This window comes from Rhinolophus hipposideros (genome assembly GCF_964194185.1).
Source record: "Rhinolophus hipposideros genome assembly, chromosome: 20".
In the NCBI taxonomy this organism is placed as follows: Eukaryota; Metazoa; Chordata; class Mammalia; order Chiroptera; family Rhinolophidae; genus Rhinolophus; species Rhinolophus hipposideros.
In genome coordinates this window covers 23,598,169-23,619,232 of record NC_138066.1, presented here as the reverse complement: position 1 = coordinate 23,619,232, position 21,064 = coordinate 23,598,169, and the positions used below count along the sequence as shown (strand labels likewise).

The window sequence follows — 21,064 nt, the reverse complement described above, 5'->3', positions numbered from 1 at the left end:
GTGTAACAGCCAAATAATACAAGTACCAGAAAAAGAGAACAAAAAAAAAAAACTTAGGAGAAAAAAAATCACCAAAAAAAAATTTTTAGAAATTTTCTAAAAATTATGTACACATGTCTGTAATGAAGGGGCCCAGGACTATGCATGAATCAAGAAACAAAACTGCAAAGTTTCAGAACACTGGGAAGAAAGCCAACATTCTACTAGGTCCCAGAGAGAAAAACAAACCATATGCAAAGAAAAAGGTATCAAAATGGCTTCAGACTCTTCAACCATAATACTAGAACAATGCCTTCAAAATTCTGAAGTAACATTATTTACAAACAAGTATTTGTACCCAGCCAAATTATCAATCAAGAATTAAGGAAGAATAAAGACATCTTCAGACAAACAAGATCTACCACACATCCTTTTTCCGGAAGCTTCTTAAGGATGTATATCATCAAAATGAGCACACAAAGCAAAATGGGAAAAAGAGAGGAATGGCTTACTTTTTGTCCCATTAGAAATTTTATGCGATCAGTTGCATATATAACTTTGATGAAAACAAATCTAAATAATTAATCAAATACAATAAAAGAGACACATAATTTTTGCAAGTCATAACAGAACATTTAGCTATGTGAAATTATATTTTGAATCTAATATTTTTAAAAGTAAGTATATTACAGTAGTGAAGGAAACTTTTTTTTAGACAAGTAAATTAGACTCAAATTCTACTAGTGGCATTAACTTTTATAGCTTTATATAGTCTCTCATGAAGTACTTCTGCCCAAAGTAAAAGTTGAGAAAAGTTGAACATTAATAACTGGCATAAACAAAAGAGCTTCATAAATGACATGGAGAAAAATCTGCCTCTGTGAATTACATACAAAAGAAACAAAGACGTAGCAGAGTCCTTTAGGGTTCTTCTTGATTCCAACCATCCAAAGAAAAAGCTGGCTATACTAAAAGCTTTCCAGAAAATAACGTTCTACAATCCTCTTTATCAAAAGATTTCAACAAAACAAAAATGCAGCAGAAACTGGAGCAAGAGAGAGTGCAAGCAAGAGACAGAGAGACAAAGCTGAAATATGAATACGCCATATAGTTTACTAACAAGGAGAAAACTCTCCACATGATTTCAAGATATTTTTGCCTTACTATCTCCACCCTTCCCATTCCAAGTAAGCAGATTTCATCACTACATCAATCTCTAATGTTATTTATGTACATGGTAAGTGCAAAATGCACACGGATAGTAAGTGCTAATGAACATCACTATCACCAATCTAGAGAATTAACTGCTAACAAGAAGTATTGTAAGGAAGATTTCCCAACTTCTGGATAAACTGTAAAATAGAATTAAAACATTTTAATATCTTCTTTTAAAAAGATTTTTAAGTATGCAAATAATATTAATATGATTTTCTTTTTTAATGCACTTGCAAAAACAGTGAGTGGACACGATAAGTTAATGAGAAAATACAACCTTCAGAAAACTCAGATCATTAAAGAGTCAGGAGTTATATAGGCATCCAAATAGCAGGTTTAATTTTAAACACGTAATTGTTGCTGTTTTTTTAATAAAAGTAAAACACATGTTATTTAAATACAACATTAAGAAGTATTCATTATTAAAGCAGCGATCCATGGTCAAAAGCCAGAAACTGTATTTCTGACATAACTGGAAACGCAGACAGCAGACTCATCTACAATCAAGATAATGGTGAAAACCAAGCTTTCCAAGGTAGTAATTATAACTGAGAAGAAGCGCAAAAGACACAAGAACAACAGAGACGTGGGGAATACCCACAGAAGAAAGCTAAACCAGAAACATAACAAAAGCGGCACAGTCAGCAAGGAAGGGATCTGGGGAAGAGCGATGCCATGAAAACCAAGAGAGAAGAGGGCTTCAAGAAAGAGCCAGACAAGTCAGAGGCTAAATCAAGATCAAAGAGGATGAAGATAAATCAAAACCACAGCAGAAAGTGAATGGCCATATTGAAATGGTTAAGATTACCTATTTCCATCTCAACTGACAGAACTGAGTTTATCTTGCAGGGGGGAACCAGGGTGGGAATGGACACTTGGAGGAAAACAGACTTTAGTTATCATTCTTGCTGTCTGTAGTCCAAGACCAATAAAAGAGAAACTTTCTGAATGATTTGTTTCTTATTAAGGGCTATACTCACCAAACTGTGGAGCAGGCAAGATTCGAGCCGCTCGAATTGGGCCATGTCGAACAGAAAAGAGCTCCTGTGCTTCCCCACTGATCTGCATGAGAAGACAGAAAAGGTTTCGGGAAATGAAAACACAAGTCAGAACATTATTATACAAAAACAAGACCTCCTAAATGTTATCATAATTTATTGTCTCCGATGTAATATACGTATACACACACACACACACACACACACACACACTCTCACTAATACACATTTATCATACACATTAAGTATATCTTAAGTTATCATAAATACTTATAGAAAATTATAACAGCATACACTTGATATAAATAGAAAAATAAATGGTCTGTTCTAGAAGTCTATAATTTAATCTTTAATAAATTACTATGCTGCTTGGTTCCTGCATGACTGCCTTCCATTTTAAAGCAAAGCAACTATGATTTCCATCAGTATTCAGTTTTCCATGTAAGAAAAATATCAATATTCCTAGTATCTTGAAAATGTAGTAACTTTCACAAATATGTTATAAATGACAAAAAGCAAAACGTATTAGAAAGAACACTGAAATGAAATGTGAATTGAGCTAGGTACCAGTTATGGTTCTATAATAACTAGCTGTTAACCACCTTGAGTAAATTATTTAACCTCTATAAAACCTATATTCTATTTTTCTTTTTCAAATATATTTTTAATAAAAATTGTATATATCTAAGGTGTACAATGGGATGGTTTGATATATACATATATAGTAAAATGATTACTGCAGTCATCCCCTCAGTTAACTTTTCTGTGTGATGAGAACACCTGAAATCTACTCTCTTAGCATTTTTTCAATATTCAATACAGTACTATTAACTATCGTCATCACACCTGAATATTAGATTTCTAGACTTCTTCATACTATATGATACAAGTTTGTACCCTTTGTCCAACATCTCCCCATTTCTCCCACCTCCCCTAAGCCTCTTCTTTTGCATTCATAAACTGAGATGGGAAAGGTGCCAAACGACCTCAAAGATACTTTTAATTTCAATATTCCATGAATAAAAAAATAATATGTAAGCATCTTTAAATGTCATCATTTTATTATACACATAGATCAAACACTGTATGAATGTCCATTCATTTTAAGTCACATCAGATTTATTCATCAAATATAAAGAGTACAGTAGTTTATGAAGCCAAAGGGGAGAGGGTACGCTAACATATGTGTCAAGTGTGAAAGCGACTGTTTTGCAGAATTAGTGGTTCAAAAGTTTGCTGCTAATTGAAGTGCTGAACATATTGAAATTAGAATTAGTTAAGAAAGCTTTCCAGGCGACTTTAAGTAGGAATGTAGTTCCCAATATATTTTCAGAACTGTCAAGTGTTTGATGAAATATGTAATACCAGATAGGGGAAAATAGCAAACACTATACAACTAGTTCTAAATACCCAAGAACTTACAACAGATGTAATAATGATAAACATTCAATAGAGGAAACATGCTGATGGTATTTTTTTTAAGTAGGCCTGCCAAACTAGCCGTTTAAAATATCAACAGTGCATACATTATAAAAGGCTTATAAATCTTCCAATATTAAATTATAAATCTGTAGAGCTGCCTTTTAGATCAACTACTTTTTCAAATCTCCATCTTCTCCTCTACCAGAATTTAAAGCTGCAAACTATAAATATTTTTGTTTCTTATAAATGTTAAATTATGGTAATGCCTACAGAGCCATCATATTCATTTAGCTTATAAAAATTATTACAACTTATTTATTGCTGCAATAGCAAATCCCTCTATAGCACTAGGATGCAGAAGATAAGAATGCTAGCCTCTTCGCACTAACTATGCAACAATAGCACCACCTATCACCAATTAAACATACAAAGGCTAGAAGCTCAGTATAGCTCACTATAAGAATTTTCCTCTCTACAAATTCCTTTACGAACATTGAAACTACTGCCATTATATACTGAAGCTCGTAAGTCTACATTTTATTATAGAATAAAATTTAAATCCAGAAAAAGCCTTAAAAAAGTCATTTTGTCAACCTCCCACCCAAAGCAGTAATCACACATTCTCTGAAACCTAAAAAAATCACCATCTCTGATTTTAAGCACACTTTCACTGAAGCACTAATGTAATCCAGTCATATTACAGATGCACTATTGGCTCTCTCCAAAGCTGCCAGGTCACATACTTGTTGAAAATAAATTGTCTGTTGGGCAATGGATAACTAATATTCTTCTAAACATATACTATTTCTATTAACAAGGCAGTACAAAAACAAATTATAAAACAATACTGTAGAACTTGCATTGAAATTATAATTCAGAGTAATAAAAACACTTCTCACTATAATATATAAGGTTTCGACCTATAACAAATCATAGTAGTCTAACACGAAAGCCACTGCCCTGCACCGTGTTTCCCCAAAAATAAGACCTCGCCGGACCATCAGCTCTAATGTGTCTTTTGAAGCAAAAGTTAATATAAGACTGGTCTTATTATAATACAATATATATAAGACCTGGGCTTATATAAGACCCAGAATATAATATAATATAATATAATATAATATAATATAATATAATATAATATAATATAATATAATATAAGTATAATATCGTATAATATCGTATAACATAATATAATACCAGGTCTTATACTAATTTTTGCTCCAAAAGATGCATTAGAGCTGATGGTCCGGCTAGGTCTTATTTTCGGGGAAACACGGTACTGTTATTTCCATATGCTACAGGTCTAGCACTTAACATTTGGTTCTATTAAATAAAGCCTTAAAGTTTAATCATATTTAACAGAGCTGCTGTGCTAAATTATACTATATAATAAAGAATAAAACAAATCTGCCTTGGCATACTCACAATGTAATAAACATGTTATCACTGGATTAATACACAAGAGCTTACTTTGATATAGGAAAACATTTTGAAATCTGAACACACAATGATTTTCAGAGTAACGGCTTTCAAAACAAACCGAAATGCCCTCTTCTATTTTAAGCTTCTACTCTAAATCCCTCTTTAAATGTACAGCAACAAGTAGGAAAAAACATTAGGAAGGATTATAAAATGCATCCTCACATTCATTACTTATCCTTCATTACCTCTAAGTTAAGGTCCTAGAAGCTTTGTTTAATATAACATAAGGGAAGGAAGGGGGGGAACAAACATTTACAGTCATTATTTATAGATATTTGTGAATATGTTAAAATCAAGATTGTTACAAGCCTAATTCTAAAAGTATCCTGAATCACAAATGTCAAACTTCCCAGAGGACAGAACTCGCCAATCAGTATGTGCAAATTCTACATTGAAATACTATTTCAGAACAGAGACAGTGCTAACAAAGTGTATATATAGATAAGATGTGCACATTTTAAAAAGGACACAGAGAGGATGGATCCGTCCTTACAAGCTCTGTTTTAGCTGCCATTGTCAACTGCCTCTAATAATTTTATGCAGTATGTTCACTGGTAATTCTGCTCTCAAATAAATGAGTGTCAAAACTGATTAACTTTTTTAAAAGGCTTTCCAAGTGATTTTTAGGTTTCTTTAAAAAGTTCACTGAAAATGGCAAAGAATCTCAGAGAAGATGATTTTATAGATCCTGAATGGAATTACCAGGAGCTGTAAAATCACTTTTAAACCAACAATAACAATAAATACAAGGGTAGAACTACAAGGAAGGAGTGTACCAAGCAATGTTCCACCTTCCTGGCAACTGCAGTTACTTGGGGAGAGGAGGAAACCTCTCCAATAGCTCCTCGTGGGTCTCGGCCTTTGTTCTTACTGGCATTTTAATTTCTGATGACAGACTTTTGTTGTTTGGAGCATAAACCGGACGTACCAGTTTGGAGGCACAATAAGGAGAACAAAGAATGATTTGTTCACACTGTAGGAAAAAAATCTTTTCCAACCATAGAAAATAGCTTTCGCATGGTGAAAATATGCAAATTACATACCAAACCAAAAAAGATGGGGGGAAAAGTACAAGTTTAGAATCTCACAACTCAATCTAAGGCAAAAGGAAATTTTAACAGCCGAGACAATGATACATACAGAGAAAGGCTATAAAAGTTGTGGGAGAGCTTTATAAGTGCTTTTAAACGATTCTAAAAACAAATGAAGGTCATCTAGCTCTCAGAACCAAACTTGTTTCTGAAACCCTGATGACTTTTCAGACATATCTGACTTCACAACAGAAAATTCAATTAAATACCAAGGACAATAATAATGTTTTACAATGACACAGAATTAGGACAAGAGTACATATTTACACCCCCAACTACCCTTTTAGACAATGGGCAAATGGAAAATTGTGATCTGCAATTGATTATTTTTAGCAAACTTTATTGAAAGTTAACATAGAAATAATACATAAATCATATGTATATGTACAGCTTAGTAAATTGTCGATGTTAATACACCTCTGTTACTAGCACAGACATCCAGAAACAGAACATTATGGATATTCAGAATGTCCCTCCACGCCCCTTCCCAGTCACAAACCCAACTCAAAAATAACTATAACCACTATCCTGAACTTCTAATACTTTATATAAGTTTTACTTGTTGAAGTTTATTTAAATGGAATCACATAGTATACTCAATAGTCCCCCATTAGCCATGGGATGGATATATACATATATATATATATACACACACATATATATAATGTTTTTTCCTATAATAAGCCATATATATGGTTTTTCCTATAATACATACCTATGATAACGTTTCATATATAAATTAGGAACAGTAAGAGATTAACAACAATAATAAAATAGAACAACTATAACAATATACTATAATAAAATTTTTGTGAATGTGGTCTCTCTCCCTCCCTCCCTCCCTCTCTCTCTCTCTGATAACGGAGCCAGCTACTGAGTGATTTAACAGATAGGTCAAGTATACACAGCATGACTACGTTGGACTAAGGGATGAGTCACGTCCTGGGCGGGATGGCACAGGACAGCGCAAGATTTCATCACACTACTCAGAATGGTGCACAAGTTAACACTTACGAATTATTTCTGGAACTTTCCACGCAATATTTTCAGACTGCAGTTGACCAAAGCTAACTAAAACCGCAGAAAGCGAAACTACAGATAACGGGACTACTGTCCTCTTTTGTGAATGGCTATTTCCCACATTACATACTTATGAAATTCATTAGGTTGTTGCATCTGATTGTAGTTTTTTTATTTCTGTTCCTATAGAGATTTCCATCATATGAAAATACTGCAATTTATCCATTCTCGTGTTAATGGGCATCTAGGTTGTTTCTAGTTTTCAGCTATTAAGATGTCAGGGAAAATTGTGAAAAACTTTCAAATGGGGAAAAAATTGCTACTGTGTGTTCTTTCAATGGATTACCAAGCTTGTTTAGTGGACCCTTTGGAGTTATTTTATTCAGTAGGGACCTTTAGTTATTTTACAATACTGTACGTTACAGAAAACTAATAATAATGCATTGACTCTTGTCCAAAGAAACGCAAATAAATTTTGTCTGGTACAAACACCACTGAATGCCACTCTGTAAAAATATAATTCCAAGCAGCACACTTTAGTCCCAACAGCACATTAACCAGGTCTGCAACTCTTAAGTTCCTATCAGCATTCCTAATTGCCTGGATCTGTTTTCCAGATTCTCCTTTGAACCAGCTGTAACACTGTGCCAAATATCTCATTAATTAATGAGTTAAATGCAATGTATGACACATATCTGTTTTATAGCTATATAAGTGCCATGATTTTACCATTTTTAAAATAGCATCGTATAGAATATTCCTGCACATGTCGTTTAGTGAACTTATTTCTTTTGGATACATACGAGTGGTATTGCTTCTATATTAGAAATATATGCATATTTTGTAGATTTTAACAAAATAGTTTTCCATAGTGATTGTACCAGTGTACATTTCTACCAGCAATGTAAGAGAGTTCTGCCTGTTCCACAGCCTTGCCAACAGCTGGTGTCATCCATTCTGGTGAGTGTTCAGTGGGATTCACACTGTAGTTTTAATTAATTTTCTTCATGACTAAGGAGGCTGCTTGAAGACCTTTTCACATGCTTATTGGAATCTAATTATACTACTTCATGAATAACTGTTAAAGTCTCTTGCCCAATACAGTTGCCTGATTCTAAGAAATTATGGCATTAAATTTATTATGCACAGTGAATAAAATGCATAAATCAGTCTCCTCTGGAAAAGCAACACTGCCTCAAACTAAATATATAAACAGTCTTTATTATAGTAGCCCTCCATCACAGCAAAGGATGTAAGATGTTTGTCCTAAAGGACCCTTGATTTCCAAACGTGTTTATGAGAAACAGTACGGAATGAGATTCAAGAACTCATGTCAGGAGTTCAGGAAAAAGGTAGAGCTTTTTGTACCTAATCAAATTCATATTTTAATTCAAAATCTAGTCATGAGGAATCCTTCTGCCCAACTAAGGTACAATGGTTGTGTTATATCAAAATGATAACCCTTGAAATGAAAAAATATTGATTTGTAAAAAATCATTTTACATTTGAACACAAGCAGTTCAAACACAAAGGATAATGACTAGTAGTTCTTTTTCTTGATAGATACTTTAACAAGTTTTAATCTTTTTTAAAAATTTTAAGAGGTATTAATTTACCTATTTTTAAAATGGCCACATCATATGTAGCAAATCACTTCTGGCCTGGAAATATAAATTGAAACACTAAGCCAGCAGATATGAAAGACAATAGAAAAAGAATTCCTCATATTTATCTCAAGCACATCCTTTCAGTCAAAAATATTTTTCAGGGGTCTGGCCCGGTGGCTCAGGCAGTTAGAGCTCCATGCTCCTAACTCCAAAGGCTAGTGATTTGATTCCCACATGGGCCAGGGGGCTCTCAACCACAAGGTTGCCGAGTCCGCAAAGGATGGCAGGCAGCACGCCGCCTGCAACTAAGATTGAACACTGCACCTTGAGCTGAGCTGCCGCTGAGCTCCCGGATGGCTCAGTTGGTTGGAGTGCATCTTGTCAACCACAAGGTTGCCGGTTCGATTCCTCGACTCCCGCAAGGGATGGTGGGCTAGGCCCCCTGCAACTAGCAACAGCAACTGGACCTGGAGCTGAGCTGCGCCCTCCACAACTAAGACTGAAAGGACAACAACTTGAAGCTGAATAGCACCCTCCACAACTAAGATTGAAAGGACAATAACTTTACTTGGAAAAGAAGAACTGGAAGTACACACTGTACCCCAATAAAGTCCTGTTCCCCTTCCCCAATAAAACGTTTTATATATATATACACACATATATATATATACATATATATATATATATATATATACACACACACACACTTTTTTTTTTCATGTCGGAGTTCTCTTGATATGTAATGGCTCTGGTGCCACCTAAGAAGTCTAAGGAGTAAAAGCAGACAGTACGTGGGACCTTCAAAGTTTTATTCTTTTTCCAAAATAATGGCCTATGATAACAGTGCCAAGTATGTACAACATGCCAGATCATCAGTTACAAATATCACACGGCAACATTAATGATTCCAACAGTTTATAAATGGGACTTGTGTTTATTAACTATACAAATTTGCTAAATCTGAGTTTGGCTTTAAAATAAGGGTGATGACATATCGATCTAACAAGGCAACTGTGTTAAATTGTGTTTTTAAAATACATAACACATAGTTGGCACTCAAAAGATAGTTAAATCAAGAAGATACTTGTTGAATGAATGAACTGATAAATAAATGACTGAGTCTATATTGGCCTCTTTTTTCAATCTTAATTGGTATTTAATGTAATTTGCCTTTGCCTCACTGTTCTCAAAGCATGTTAATATTTAATACCTGGAAATGTGTGATAATACCATGTCATAAAACACTTTGGTACAACTCATTGTTGAACCCACCGGTACATTACTTCCTGTGCTTCACAGCTCTTGAGGAAAGGATTACTACCAAGATGGGAAGCAACACCTCACCCGTACAGCAGATTTTTATCACACTATTCTTCACACTCCTGCTCAAGATCAAGGCAGCTTCCACCCTCTCTCGCAAGTCACACACACTCATTCCAACCTTTATGTGTCTATATAATGTTTTTACCTGCAAGTTTTTCTTACTAATAGTGATGTAAAAACAGCCAATTTAAATAAACAAATGTAGAGTTATCAATGTTTTCCAATTGTTTCACATGTGGTAACCGTACAAACTCAACTGAAATGAAGTTCCTTAAAAAGAGATCATTTCACTAGTTTTAAAGTAGCACAAGATAAAATTTTGTCATTGAGAAAAATGTCAACTATGGACTTTAGTTATTAATAATGTGTCAATATTGGTTCATCAGTTTTAACAAATGTACCTCACTAATGTATGAGGTGTGATCAAACAATACAGTGAATGTTTAAATTAAAAAATTTAATACAGTAAAAGATACATTACCATTAATTCCCCTTAAAATACTCCCCCTCGCTTTGAACACACTTATCCCATCATTCTTGCCAGTTTCTGAAGCAGTTGCTCTTTCTTGAGTGTCTTTAGTTGTGCTGTGGTGGCTGCCTCGATGTCCTGAATCAATTCAAAATGTTTACCTTTCATGGTCATTTGACTTTGGGGACGAGCCAGAAGTCGCACGGTGCCAGATCCTGTGAATAAGGTGAATAAGGATGCACCGTAATGTTTTTATTTGACAGAAATTGCCATATACCAGAAGCTATGTGTGACACGGAGCCCTTCCATTGTGATCAAGAAATACGGTGAATGCTGCTGCCAAGTGCCATCCAATGGATAGGCAGGGACCATCAATATGGGAAGCAGTGCATCAAATCTTAATAACAGTGTGTGACAGGTTTCAGCTTGTTCAGTGCAGTCAGTCGGGTGTGAGCTACGGTTAAGACGGTGTGTTTTACAGTGTGCCATAAATTATCCTCCATCATGACGATGCTCCGTGTCACACATAGCTTCTGGTATACGGCAATTTCTGTCAAATAAAAACATTATAGTGTATCCTTATCCACCTTATTCACTGGATCACGCACTGTGTGACTTCTGGCTCTTCTCCAAAGTTAAAATGATTCAGGACATGGAGGCAGCCATGACAGCACAACTATAGACACCGATGAAAGAGGACTTCCAGAACTGCTTCAGAAAGCAGCAAGAATGATGGAATAAGTGTGTTTGAAGCAAAGAGGCGTATTTTGAGGGGAATTAATGGCAATGCGTCTTTTACTGTAATAAACTTTTCCCCCTTTTTCTGCCCCACCCCCACACACTCTGGTTCAAGCCGTTGTTTCTCAGTCTAGTTGTGTAGGACACAGCTTCCTGGCCCATGCTGGTATTATGAGCCTCGCACTCCCCCTAGCTGATGAGGCAGTCGGTCGCTGGTCAGTCGTTGGCTGGCCTCTCACAGCAGCTCTCACAGGCTGCCAGCCACTCACACTGGCTGCCAGCCACTCACACTGGCCACTGGCCACTCATGGCAGCACGCAGCAGCCCACAACAGCACACAGCAGCTTACGCCAACCTCCGGCTGCTCACAGCAGGCTAGCTCCAGGGAGAGCTCTTGTTCACAATCATAGCTATAAGAGGGCACAGCTCACTGGCCCATGTGGGAATCGAACCAGCGACCTCAGCATTAGGAGCACGGCGCTCCAACCCCCTGAGCCACCAGGCTGGCCCTAAATTGTTTTTTTTAATTTAAACATTCTCTGTAGTCGTTAATCCACACCTCGTAAGATATTAATAGAGCAAAATGGGGAGGCAGGGAGAGAATACATGGGAATCCTCTGCACTTTCCACTCAATTTTTATGTAAAACTAAAAGGGAAGGTTAAAATTTATACATATTTTTAACCTAATATAAATTTTAACCTTCTCTTATACCTCCCCAAAAAACAGGGATAAAAGGTAAAAATATAGAGAGATAGGGGAAATTAAGAGACTTATACTAAGGAATTCAGTTACTAAAGCAACAAAAGGCCCTCACTTAGCCTATTTAAATATACAAGTTTATAGTTGTAACTTTGCTAATTGTTTCACATGTACTAATCATACAGAGAAAACAACTGAACTGATGAAGTTCCTTAAAAAGAAAAGTTTTTTCACGACTTCTTTAAACATAAAAAGTCATAACAATTTTTTTAATAGGGAGAAAAGGTAAAAGTATAAAGAGAGCTAGGGAAAGAAATGGGAGGTATCATCTTAGGCTGAGGTATTCAGTTACAAAGCAACAAAAGGACCTCATGAGCTACATGAGTGGCTGGTATAACTACAAAGCAATCTCTAACAAGAGCTGATAGTCTCTCTCTAAAGTCTCCCTCTGAGCCAATTTGGTGATATACTTTCATTTTAGACATAAAAAAAAAAAAACAAAGAAAAATATTCCCCCAAAATGACCAGACCAAAGAGGCATTAGAATCTCTTATTAATACACTGTATTCAAAACAGTTTTTAAACTCAGGCCTTTTTTTCTCTAACAAGTTACAGCCAGGGGGTTACTTCCCATGTTACAGCTCTGCTCCATCAATTTCAAAAACTTAAGATAGCACAGTTTGACAAAAGTATTCCTAACAATAAAAAATAATTCTTTTGAAAGCTCCTAAATTAGGAGGATGAAGGGGACAAGTTTTTTGTTGTATTTTTGCCTACCTAACCACAAATGATTCAGTTAATGTCAGAGTGTCAGTATCTCCATAACCTACTCTGGATGCCATCAAGAAAAAAAAGGCAAACCACAAAAACCACTTAAAACGCATATTTGTGAGGACTAACAACTTATAGAACAGATATTTGCTAACCACATAAAGCAGACAGCAACCAAGTCTATATTTTGGTCTTGACACTCAATTCAAAATACAAAACTTGAGGCAAGAAGGAAACAAGCTTCAAGAACAATATGAAAAGCACAGAACACAAATAATGAATGGAACTTGTAATCACAGTTTCATACTTCCAAACTTTTCCACATACACAGAAAAGAGTATTTTAAGTCGACTTTAACCTTTCCCCTTCAGCCTGATTTTTGAAAGGAAGATCAAAGAAAAGCAGTTTAAACTCACACAGTCCTCCAGTTATGCAACACAGATTTAGACATTACACTTCAAAACACCAGCCATTACTTCAGCACCACCAATCCAAATACCATTCCAGAGCTTTGAAGCAGCCCTAATGGTATCTTCCATTTGCAAGTAACACTTCTGTAGTCAAAAGATCTTACTCAGGGTAGATGTTAATGTAAAACCACTCAGACTACACAGACACACGCGCCTGGAGGCAGACTGGAAGGTGTTCAGAAGTCAATGTAACACCATTACAGAGAGTGTCAGCCTAGCAGCTGTCATAAACACTTCATAATCACTCAGACACACAAACTGGATTCCCTTTAACTCATTATTTTATTTTGTGCCGAATATGTGTCCAGTTGAAAAGCGAAAGAGAGAAAACAGTGCTACAGATAAGCCAATTTTGGCTTGTAGCCTTTTTCCACTTTTAAAAGACTGAGTCTGTCATATTTTATTGGGATGGTAAACCTAACCTGATATGATTCCTTGATTGAAGATAGTTTTGCAATAAATATCTAGTGGAGAAACTGATTATATTAAAGAGAAACCTAAGGTTTTCCTTTTGTAAAACAGGTATCATACTAACTTGTAAGACTGACAAGATGGGGGTGGCCAGTTAGCTCAGTTGGTTAGAGAGCAGGGCTCTTGACAACAAGGTTGCTGGTTCGATCCCCACATGGGCCAATGTGAGCTGCACCCTCCACAACTAGGTTGAAACTACTTGACTTGGAGCTGATGGGTCCTGAGAAAACACACTTAAATAAATAAAAGTTTTTTTTTAAAAATTAATAAGATTGATAAAATGATTTTTAAAAATGACTGACAATACCGATGAGAGTGGGAAGAGGAGCAACTAGAACTCTCAGATATTGCAGATGGAAGTGTATTATGGTACTACCTCTTTGGAAAACTCTAGACAATTTCTAATAAAGTTAAATACATGCCTAACCTACAACCCAGCAATTCTACTCCTAGGTACATAATCAAAAATACAGTCCATGTATCTTCATAGAAGCTTTATTCACTATAACCAAAAGCTAGAAACACAAATGCCCATCAGAATAGCTCAACAAATTGTGATATATTCAATCAGTAGAATAAAACACAGTACTAAAAATAAAAATACAAACTACTGCAACACGCAACAACATGGAAAATCTAAAAAATACATTGGGCAAAAAGAGACACACAAGCATTCAAAGGAGACAGCAAAGTAATAAAATTATTTGCAAAACACATAAAGCAGTTACTAGTCCTCAGAGCTCCATAGTTCCTATACAGAAACTGAGGTTTGACCCCGGGACTCTAAAGATTTACCAGTTTTCTTCTATCTTCGTGTTAACCTTCTTTGCCCTAGAAATTGACCCAAAACAAGGATAGCCCCATTTGCTTTTTAACTTTTTTTAACGTTTAGATAAAATGCTCTAAATTGGCCAAAAAACAATAAGGAAAACGCGCACACACATACACACACACACACACACACACACACACACGAGTACATACATACTGTGTACCTCTATTTATATGAAGTTAAATACAGGGAAAACTAATCTATGGTCAGAATAGTGATATACATTACCTAAACTATCTCAGGGAGAAAAATTTTCAGTTATTTATATACGTGTACACCTATGCATACATACTTATGTAAACATACATACACACACATACACAAGTCAACATACAGACTTGAGATTTATGCATTTTAAGCTATGTTATATCTTAATTTTTATAAAGATACTTATCAAAAATAAACTGTGATATATATCCAGACAATGGAATATTATTTAGCATTAAAAAATGAGTTATCAAGCCATGAAAAGATGTGGGAGACACTTAAATGTATATTATTAAGTGAAAGAAGCCAATCTGAAATGGCTGCACTACATGATTCCAACAATATCACATGCTGGAAAGACAAAACTATACAGACAGTAAAAAGATCAGTGGTTGCCAGGGTATGGTGGGGACGGAGTACAAAGGCTTTTTGGAGCAGGGAATAGGCAGATCACAAAGAATATTAGGGCAATGAGACTATTCTTTATGATTCGAGAATGGTGGATACATGTCATTCTACATTTGCTAAAACCCATAGAAAGTACACCACTAAAAGTAAACCATGAAGTCAACCAGGGACTTTGAATGATAACACGTCAGGATAGGTTCAGCAATTATATCAAAGGAACCACTATGATGTGGAATGTTGATAGTGGGAGACTGTGTGTTTGTGGAGGCAGGAGATATATGAGAACTCTCTGTACTTTCCTCTCAATTTTGCTATGAATCTAAAACTGCTCTAAAAAATAAATTATATTTTTTTAAAACAGTATCTACCAAATAAGCTGAGCTAAATATAAGCTTTAATTTTTTCATCTGTACAATGGGAATATCACCAACTAGTAAAATTGACAAAATAAACACAATTTAGGCAATATGCCTAAAATAATGTGTGGTACATTCTGATTATTCAAATTATAGATACCCTGCTTCCCCGATAATAAGACTTAGCCAGACAATCAGCTCTAATGCATCTTTTGGAGCAAAACTTAATATAAGACCCGGTATTATATTATATTATATTATATTATATTATATTATATTATATTCCCAGTCTTATAGTGCAGTAAAATAAGACAGGGTCTTATATTAATTTTTGCATTAGAGCTGATTGTCTGGCTAGGTCTTATTTTTGGGGAAACACGGTATTATTTATATTAATATTATGAAACCTGACTAGGCAGCACACGTGTCAAAACTCACCAGGCATTCCCATCACTCCTCAATGCTCTATAGATTCTATTCATACCTGCACTGTAACACTAATATCATAGGCCAGGGTTTCTCAAACTCAGCACTATTGACTTTTGGACTGGACAATTCTTTGTGGTGGGAGGTTGTCCAGTACATTACAGGATGTTTAGCAGCATCTCTGTCTTTTACCCACTAGATGCCAGTAGCAACTCGCAATCATGGATAACAAAAAATGTCTGCAGACATAACCAAATGTCTCCTTGGGGGGAAAATGATTTCCATTTGGGAAGCACTGACTCAAGATAGCAATTATGTAGTGACATTTTGCACAAGTAGAATATAATCTCAAGGTCTTCAATTGCATTTGTATGTCCTAATTCCTGGTTCAGATCTTAAAGTTTCAGTGTGGCTGAATGGAAAAATTATGGTGCTATTAATTAATAAAAACAGAGGTTTTTAGGAAGAAGAGCTAGATTGCAAATGGAATGGAATGGCAGCAAACAGCAAGAGATTATGAAGCTTAGTTTGGATCTTTCTGAAGTTGAATCTCTAGCACACTTGGATGAAAATACACACACACACACACACCCCACTATCTGCCAGACAATGTAGTCGGCACGGCACCAGAGATACAAAGATACATTAAGACATGATCACAGTTCTAGGGAGGCTTACAAAGAATTCTCCCAACTGCTAATGTAAAATTAAGATGCCCAGAAAGTACTGGAACTCATAGACAAAGTGAATCAAAAATAAAAGAAATCAGAAATTTTCCATTTCATTCCCTTGGTACTATGCCCAAAATTCAAACATTAAAATGAGTATGAGCAAACTAAGAAAATAGAAATACCAGTTCAATTTCTTTTAAAAGTCCCCTGAAAATTAATATTTATTATCTCACTCTTCTCAGAAAATGAGACCGCTGATTATTGACAATAAACTTGAATAAATATTGAAAGAATAGGTTTATAATGGACAGCACTTTTATTTTAATATTTAAAAATAACAAAGATATGCCTACCCATTAAAAACAATTCTTAGTAAAGTGTGTGTATATATAGATACATACAGGAAATCTTTGCTAATCCTACTACACACAACTTTTCCCATCAAATTATATACATCTAAGCCAGCAGTTTCAACTGGAATTTTCTCTAGAGCAGTGGTTCTCAGCCTGAGGAGGTTCTCAGTCAGGAGATACTTGGCAATGTCTACAGACATTTTTCCATTGTCACAATTTCTTTGAGTATCTACTAGAGAGAGGCCACAGATGAGGCTACATATCCTACAATGGAGTTGCATGTTTGCTTGCCTTACAATTTTAGATAATTTTCTCTTTAAAATAGTACTAACCCTTTAAAACAATCATGTCTTAATTTTTTATCACCTCTGATAGCTCACATTGAGTTGATCCATACTCCTTAAACCAGAAACATACACATAAAGAAAAAGGATAGAAAGCAAAGGCGTAAGCAAGATGTGAACCATGTGATCAATGCATACTACGTGTCTAGCTGTGAAGGTCCCAGGCCAGAGTTAGAGAATTATCAGTATGGCCAATGTTAAAAAAAAAAATGGGACTCAGCTTCAGGATTAATCATCATGTCTGCAGACGAAAACCTTCATATTCTATGAATCCGTTTCAATGAAGTTCAAAACAGGCAATCATTAATTTATGGTGTTAAAAATGAATGTAGTTGGTTAATTATATCTAAATAAAACTGGAAAAAACAAACTACATGTCTATATCCTGGTTTTGATATTGTACCACAGTTTGTGTGTGTGTGTGTGTGTGTGTGTGTGTGTGTGTGTGTGTGTGTAGATATATACATATATACATATACTATGTTTCCCTGAAAATAAGACCTACCCCGAAAATAAGCCCCAGTTAAGATCATCAGCCGAGGGACACATTTAGTACGTTATGACGATGTTCCAGAAGAAGATGACATGACTGTATTTGAATAAATAAAGATTGTTGTACATTAAAAAATTAAGACATCTTCTGAAAATACTCCCTAATGGGTCTTTTGGAGCAAAAATTAATATAAGACCCAGTCTTATTTTCGGGGAAACAGGGTATGATGTCACCTTTGGGGAAACTGGGTGAAGAGTACACAGGACTCTAAATAATATTCTGCAATTTCCCATGAGTCTATAATTATTTCAAAATAAAAATAGTTGAAAAATCAATTCAAAAACAGACAAAGAAAAAAAAAAGCAAATACAGAGACAGCAAAAATTACCTGTACATATATGGTGTCACTGCAGTTAAGAGGGAAAGAATGGTCTTTTCAGAAATGGTGCTAATTTTCAGTTAGGTATAATTTTTCATTAATTTTTTAACTTAAAAAAGCATAGACCCCTATCACATACCATACACAAAAATAACTATTTCAAATGGATCATAAACCTAAAGGTAATAACAACAATCTTCTAACAGGAAACATAGGAGAATATCTTCATGGCCTCAGAGTAAAAAAGGATACAAAAAGCATTAATAGAGTAAAACACTAAAAATCAGAACCACATTTCTTTCTTTAAAAGACAACATTAAGAAAGTGAAAATGTAAGAATACCTATAAAGAAGACTATTAGAACAAATGATGAAATCAGAAAATGGACTGTGGGTTACATAATAGCATTGTATCAAATTTAAATGTCCTGGTTTTGATAATAATGTTATGCTTGTATAAGATAAGGTACTTATTCTTAGGAAACATATACCGAATTATTTACAGAAAAGAGAGACATGATTTCTCCAACTTGTAAATGGTTCAGAAAAAAAGAAATCTGCACAAATAAAAAAAGTGAGATAATAATAAATCAAATGAGGCAAAATCTCCATAATTGGTAAATCTGGGTAATAAGTAACAGGAGTTTCTTGCACTAGGTATACAATTTTCAGGAAGTTTGAAATCATTGCAAAATAAAAAGCATTTCTGAAACCCTACACTGAGATACCAACACATCCCCACCAGGATGATTGCAATTTAAAAGACCATATGAAAAGCATGGAAAATGGGGAGCAAATGAAACTTTCATACATTGCTGGTGGGAGTACATATTGGTGAAACCACTTTGGAAAACTGTTTGGCAATATCTAGTAAAGTTATGCATAAACATACACCTACACTATGACACTGCGAATCCACTCCTCGGTCTATATCCAAGAGAACTAGGGTGCATATGTCCACCGAGAAACATACAAGGATGTTCAGAGCAACTTTATTCATATAATGCTCAAAACCTGGAAATAAAAATGCCCATCAGTTGCATAATGGATTTGTAAAAATGTGTTATATTCATGATAAAATACTACATGGCAAAAATAAGAACAAATTACTGCTACATACAATAACATGAAAGAATCTCATAACCAGACTGTTAAGAGAAAGAAGCCAGACACAAAAGAATACACACTGTATTACCTACAACCATATTTTCTTTATGAAGTTCAAGAATAGAAAAAAACTAATCTCTGGTGATAGTAGTCAGGATAGTGGTGACTTGCAGGAACAAGGAGGACATTATTGACAGGGAAGTGGCCTGGGGGACCCTTCTGAGTTGCTGGGAATGTTCTATCCCTTAATCTGCATGCTTAAGATCTGTGCACTGTATTGTTGTCAATATATTTAATAAAATTCATAAAAAAGAAAAAATTAATCACCTTCGAAAGACTCATAAGTCAGTTTGTATCCAAAGAAGATTTTGATTCAGAGGAGAAAAACATCAAAAATATTTCAAACAAGAAAGATTCCAATTTACAATAATAAACTCCAAACTCACTTAAAGCAGATTGCCTATATTAACACATAAATTAACACATAAATTAAGCTGAAACTTAAGGTGCAAGACTTCTCTAAAGTGACACCTTAATAATAATATACTCTAGGAAAAAATATTTTCCTCCACTAACACGGGTGGATTCCAGAGTTATTTTATTATTCTTCATTTCTTTTATTCATTTTGTGACACCCAACACTCTTCCATTGCAGATGACTAAAGCATCATCCATTGCTTCTATTTCTAGTAATAAAAACCTGGACCAAACAAAATAAGGCCCAATTCTCAACAAAGGCCATTTCTTCACTGGGGTTCATATTCAAACTTTCTCTGCTTGCCAGTTACCCAAATCACTGACTTTATATTGCTCCCAAATGAAACTCATAAAAATTGTTTCCTGGCTAGCCATTTTGACATGGCAAGATCTATTGGCACCCAACTTTAATAAATAATAGACTAATTTGTGTTTACCTCAAATATGCCCTTGCATGTTTTCTCTAAAGCTTTTAGTGTAAAAGTTACACTAAAAGCTTTAGGGCAAATACTTTCTTTCAAGGCAACAACAGCTACACTTCTTTTGACTCAATGTGTTAGCGACACCTAGTGGTACATCTTTGAAATATATTCTAAGCTCCAAGAAAACACAATTATTTTTTTTATTGCAGTGAGTAAAATGGTTAGTAAAATTACATAGGTTTCAAGTGTACAATAATATATACTACATAATCTATATATCACATTGTGTGTTCACCACCCAGTCAGTTCTCCTTCCATCACAATATATTTGATCCCCTTTACCCTCTTCTACTATCCCCCTCTTCCTTTTCACCCTCTGGTAACCACTAAACTGTTGTCTGTGTCTATGAGTTTTTGTTTCTTTATTTGAAGAAAACAATACTTAAAATGTTAACTTATTGAACCTAAAATACCCTGCTTCAGGTGAAGGGATTAAGAAGTATAAATTGGTAGTTACAAAATAGTCACGGTGATGTAAAAGTACAGCATAGGGAACGTAATAACTATGTATAGTTAGTAGTAGACTAATCAGGGGGAATCATTCATAAATTATATAAATGTCTAACCACTATGCTGTACACATGAAATTAATATAAAATAATACTGAATGTCAAGTGTTATTGAAAAAAATTTTTAAGAAAAAAACAGCTGTCTGACACTCAAAAAACAAAATAAAATACAGTTTCATGCAATGGCAATTGTCATTTCCTGGGGGCTGTAATAAATACATTTTCAAGATTTTTAAGATATTAAGCATTTCAAAAGAGGAT

At 34.8% G+C, this 21,064-nt stretch overlaps 1 protein-coding gene across 18 annotated transcripts in view; it reads right to left on the bottom strand.

Annotated features, from left to right (window-relative positions):
- BCAS3 (BCAS3 microtubule associated cell migration factor) overlaps window positions 1-21,064 on the bottom strand; it is a 568,714-nt gene that overhangs the window by 518,605 nt on the left and 29,045 nt on the right. For all 18 annotated transcript variants that reach the window (XM_081029000.1, XM_081029006.1, XM_081029003.1 and 15 more), the window contains exon 6: window positions 2,175-2,256. In XM_081029000.1, coding sequence (XP_080885126.1) covers window positions 2,175-2,256 — 82 coding nt within the window. The remainder of the gene's footprint in view (window positions 1-2,174; window positions 2,257-21,064) is intronic.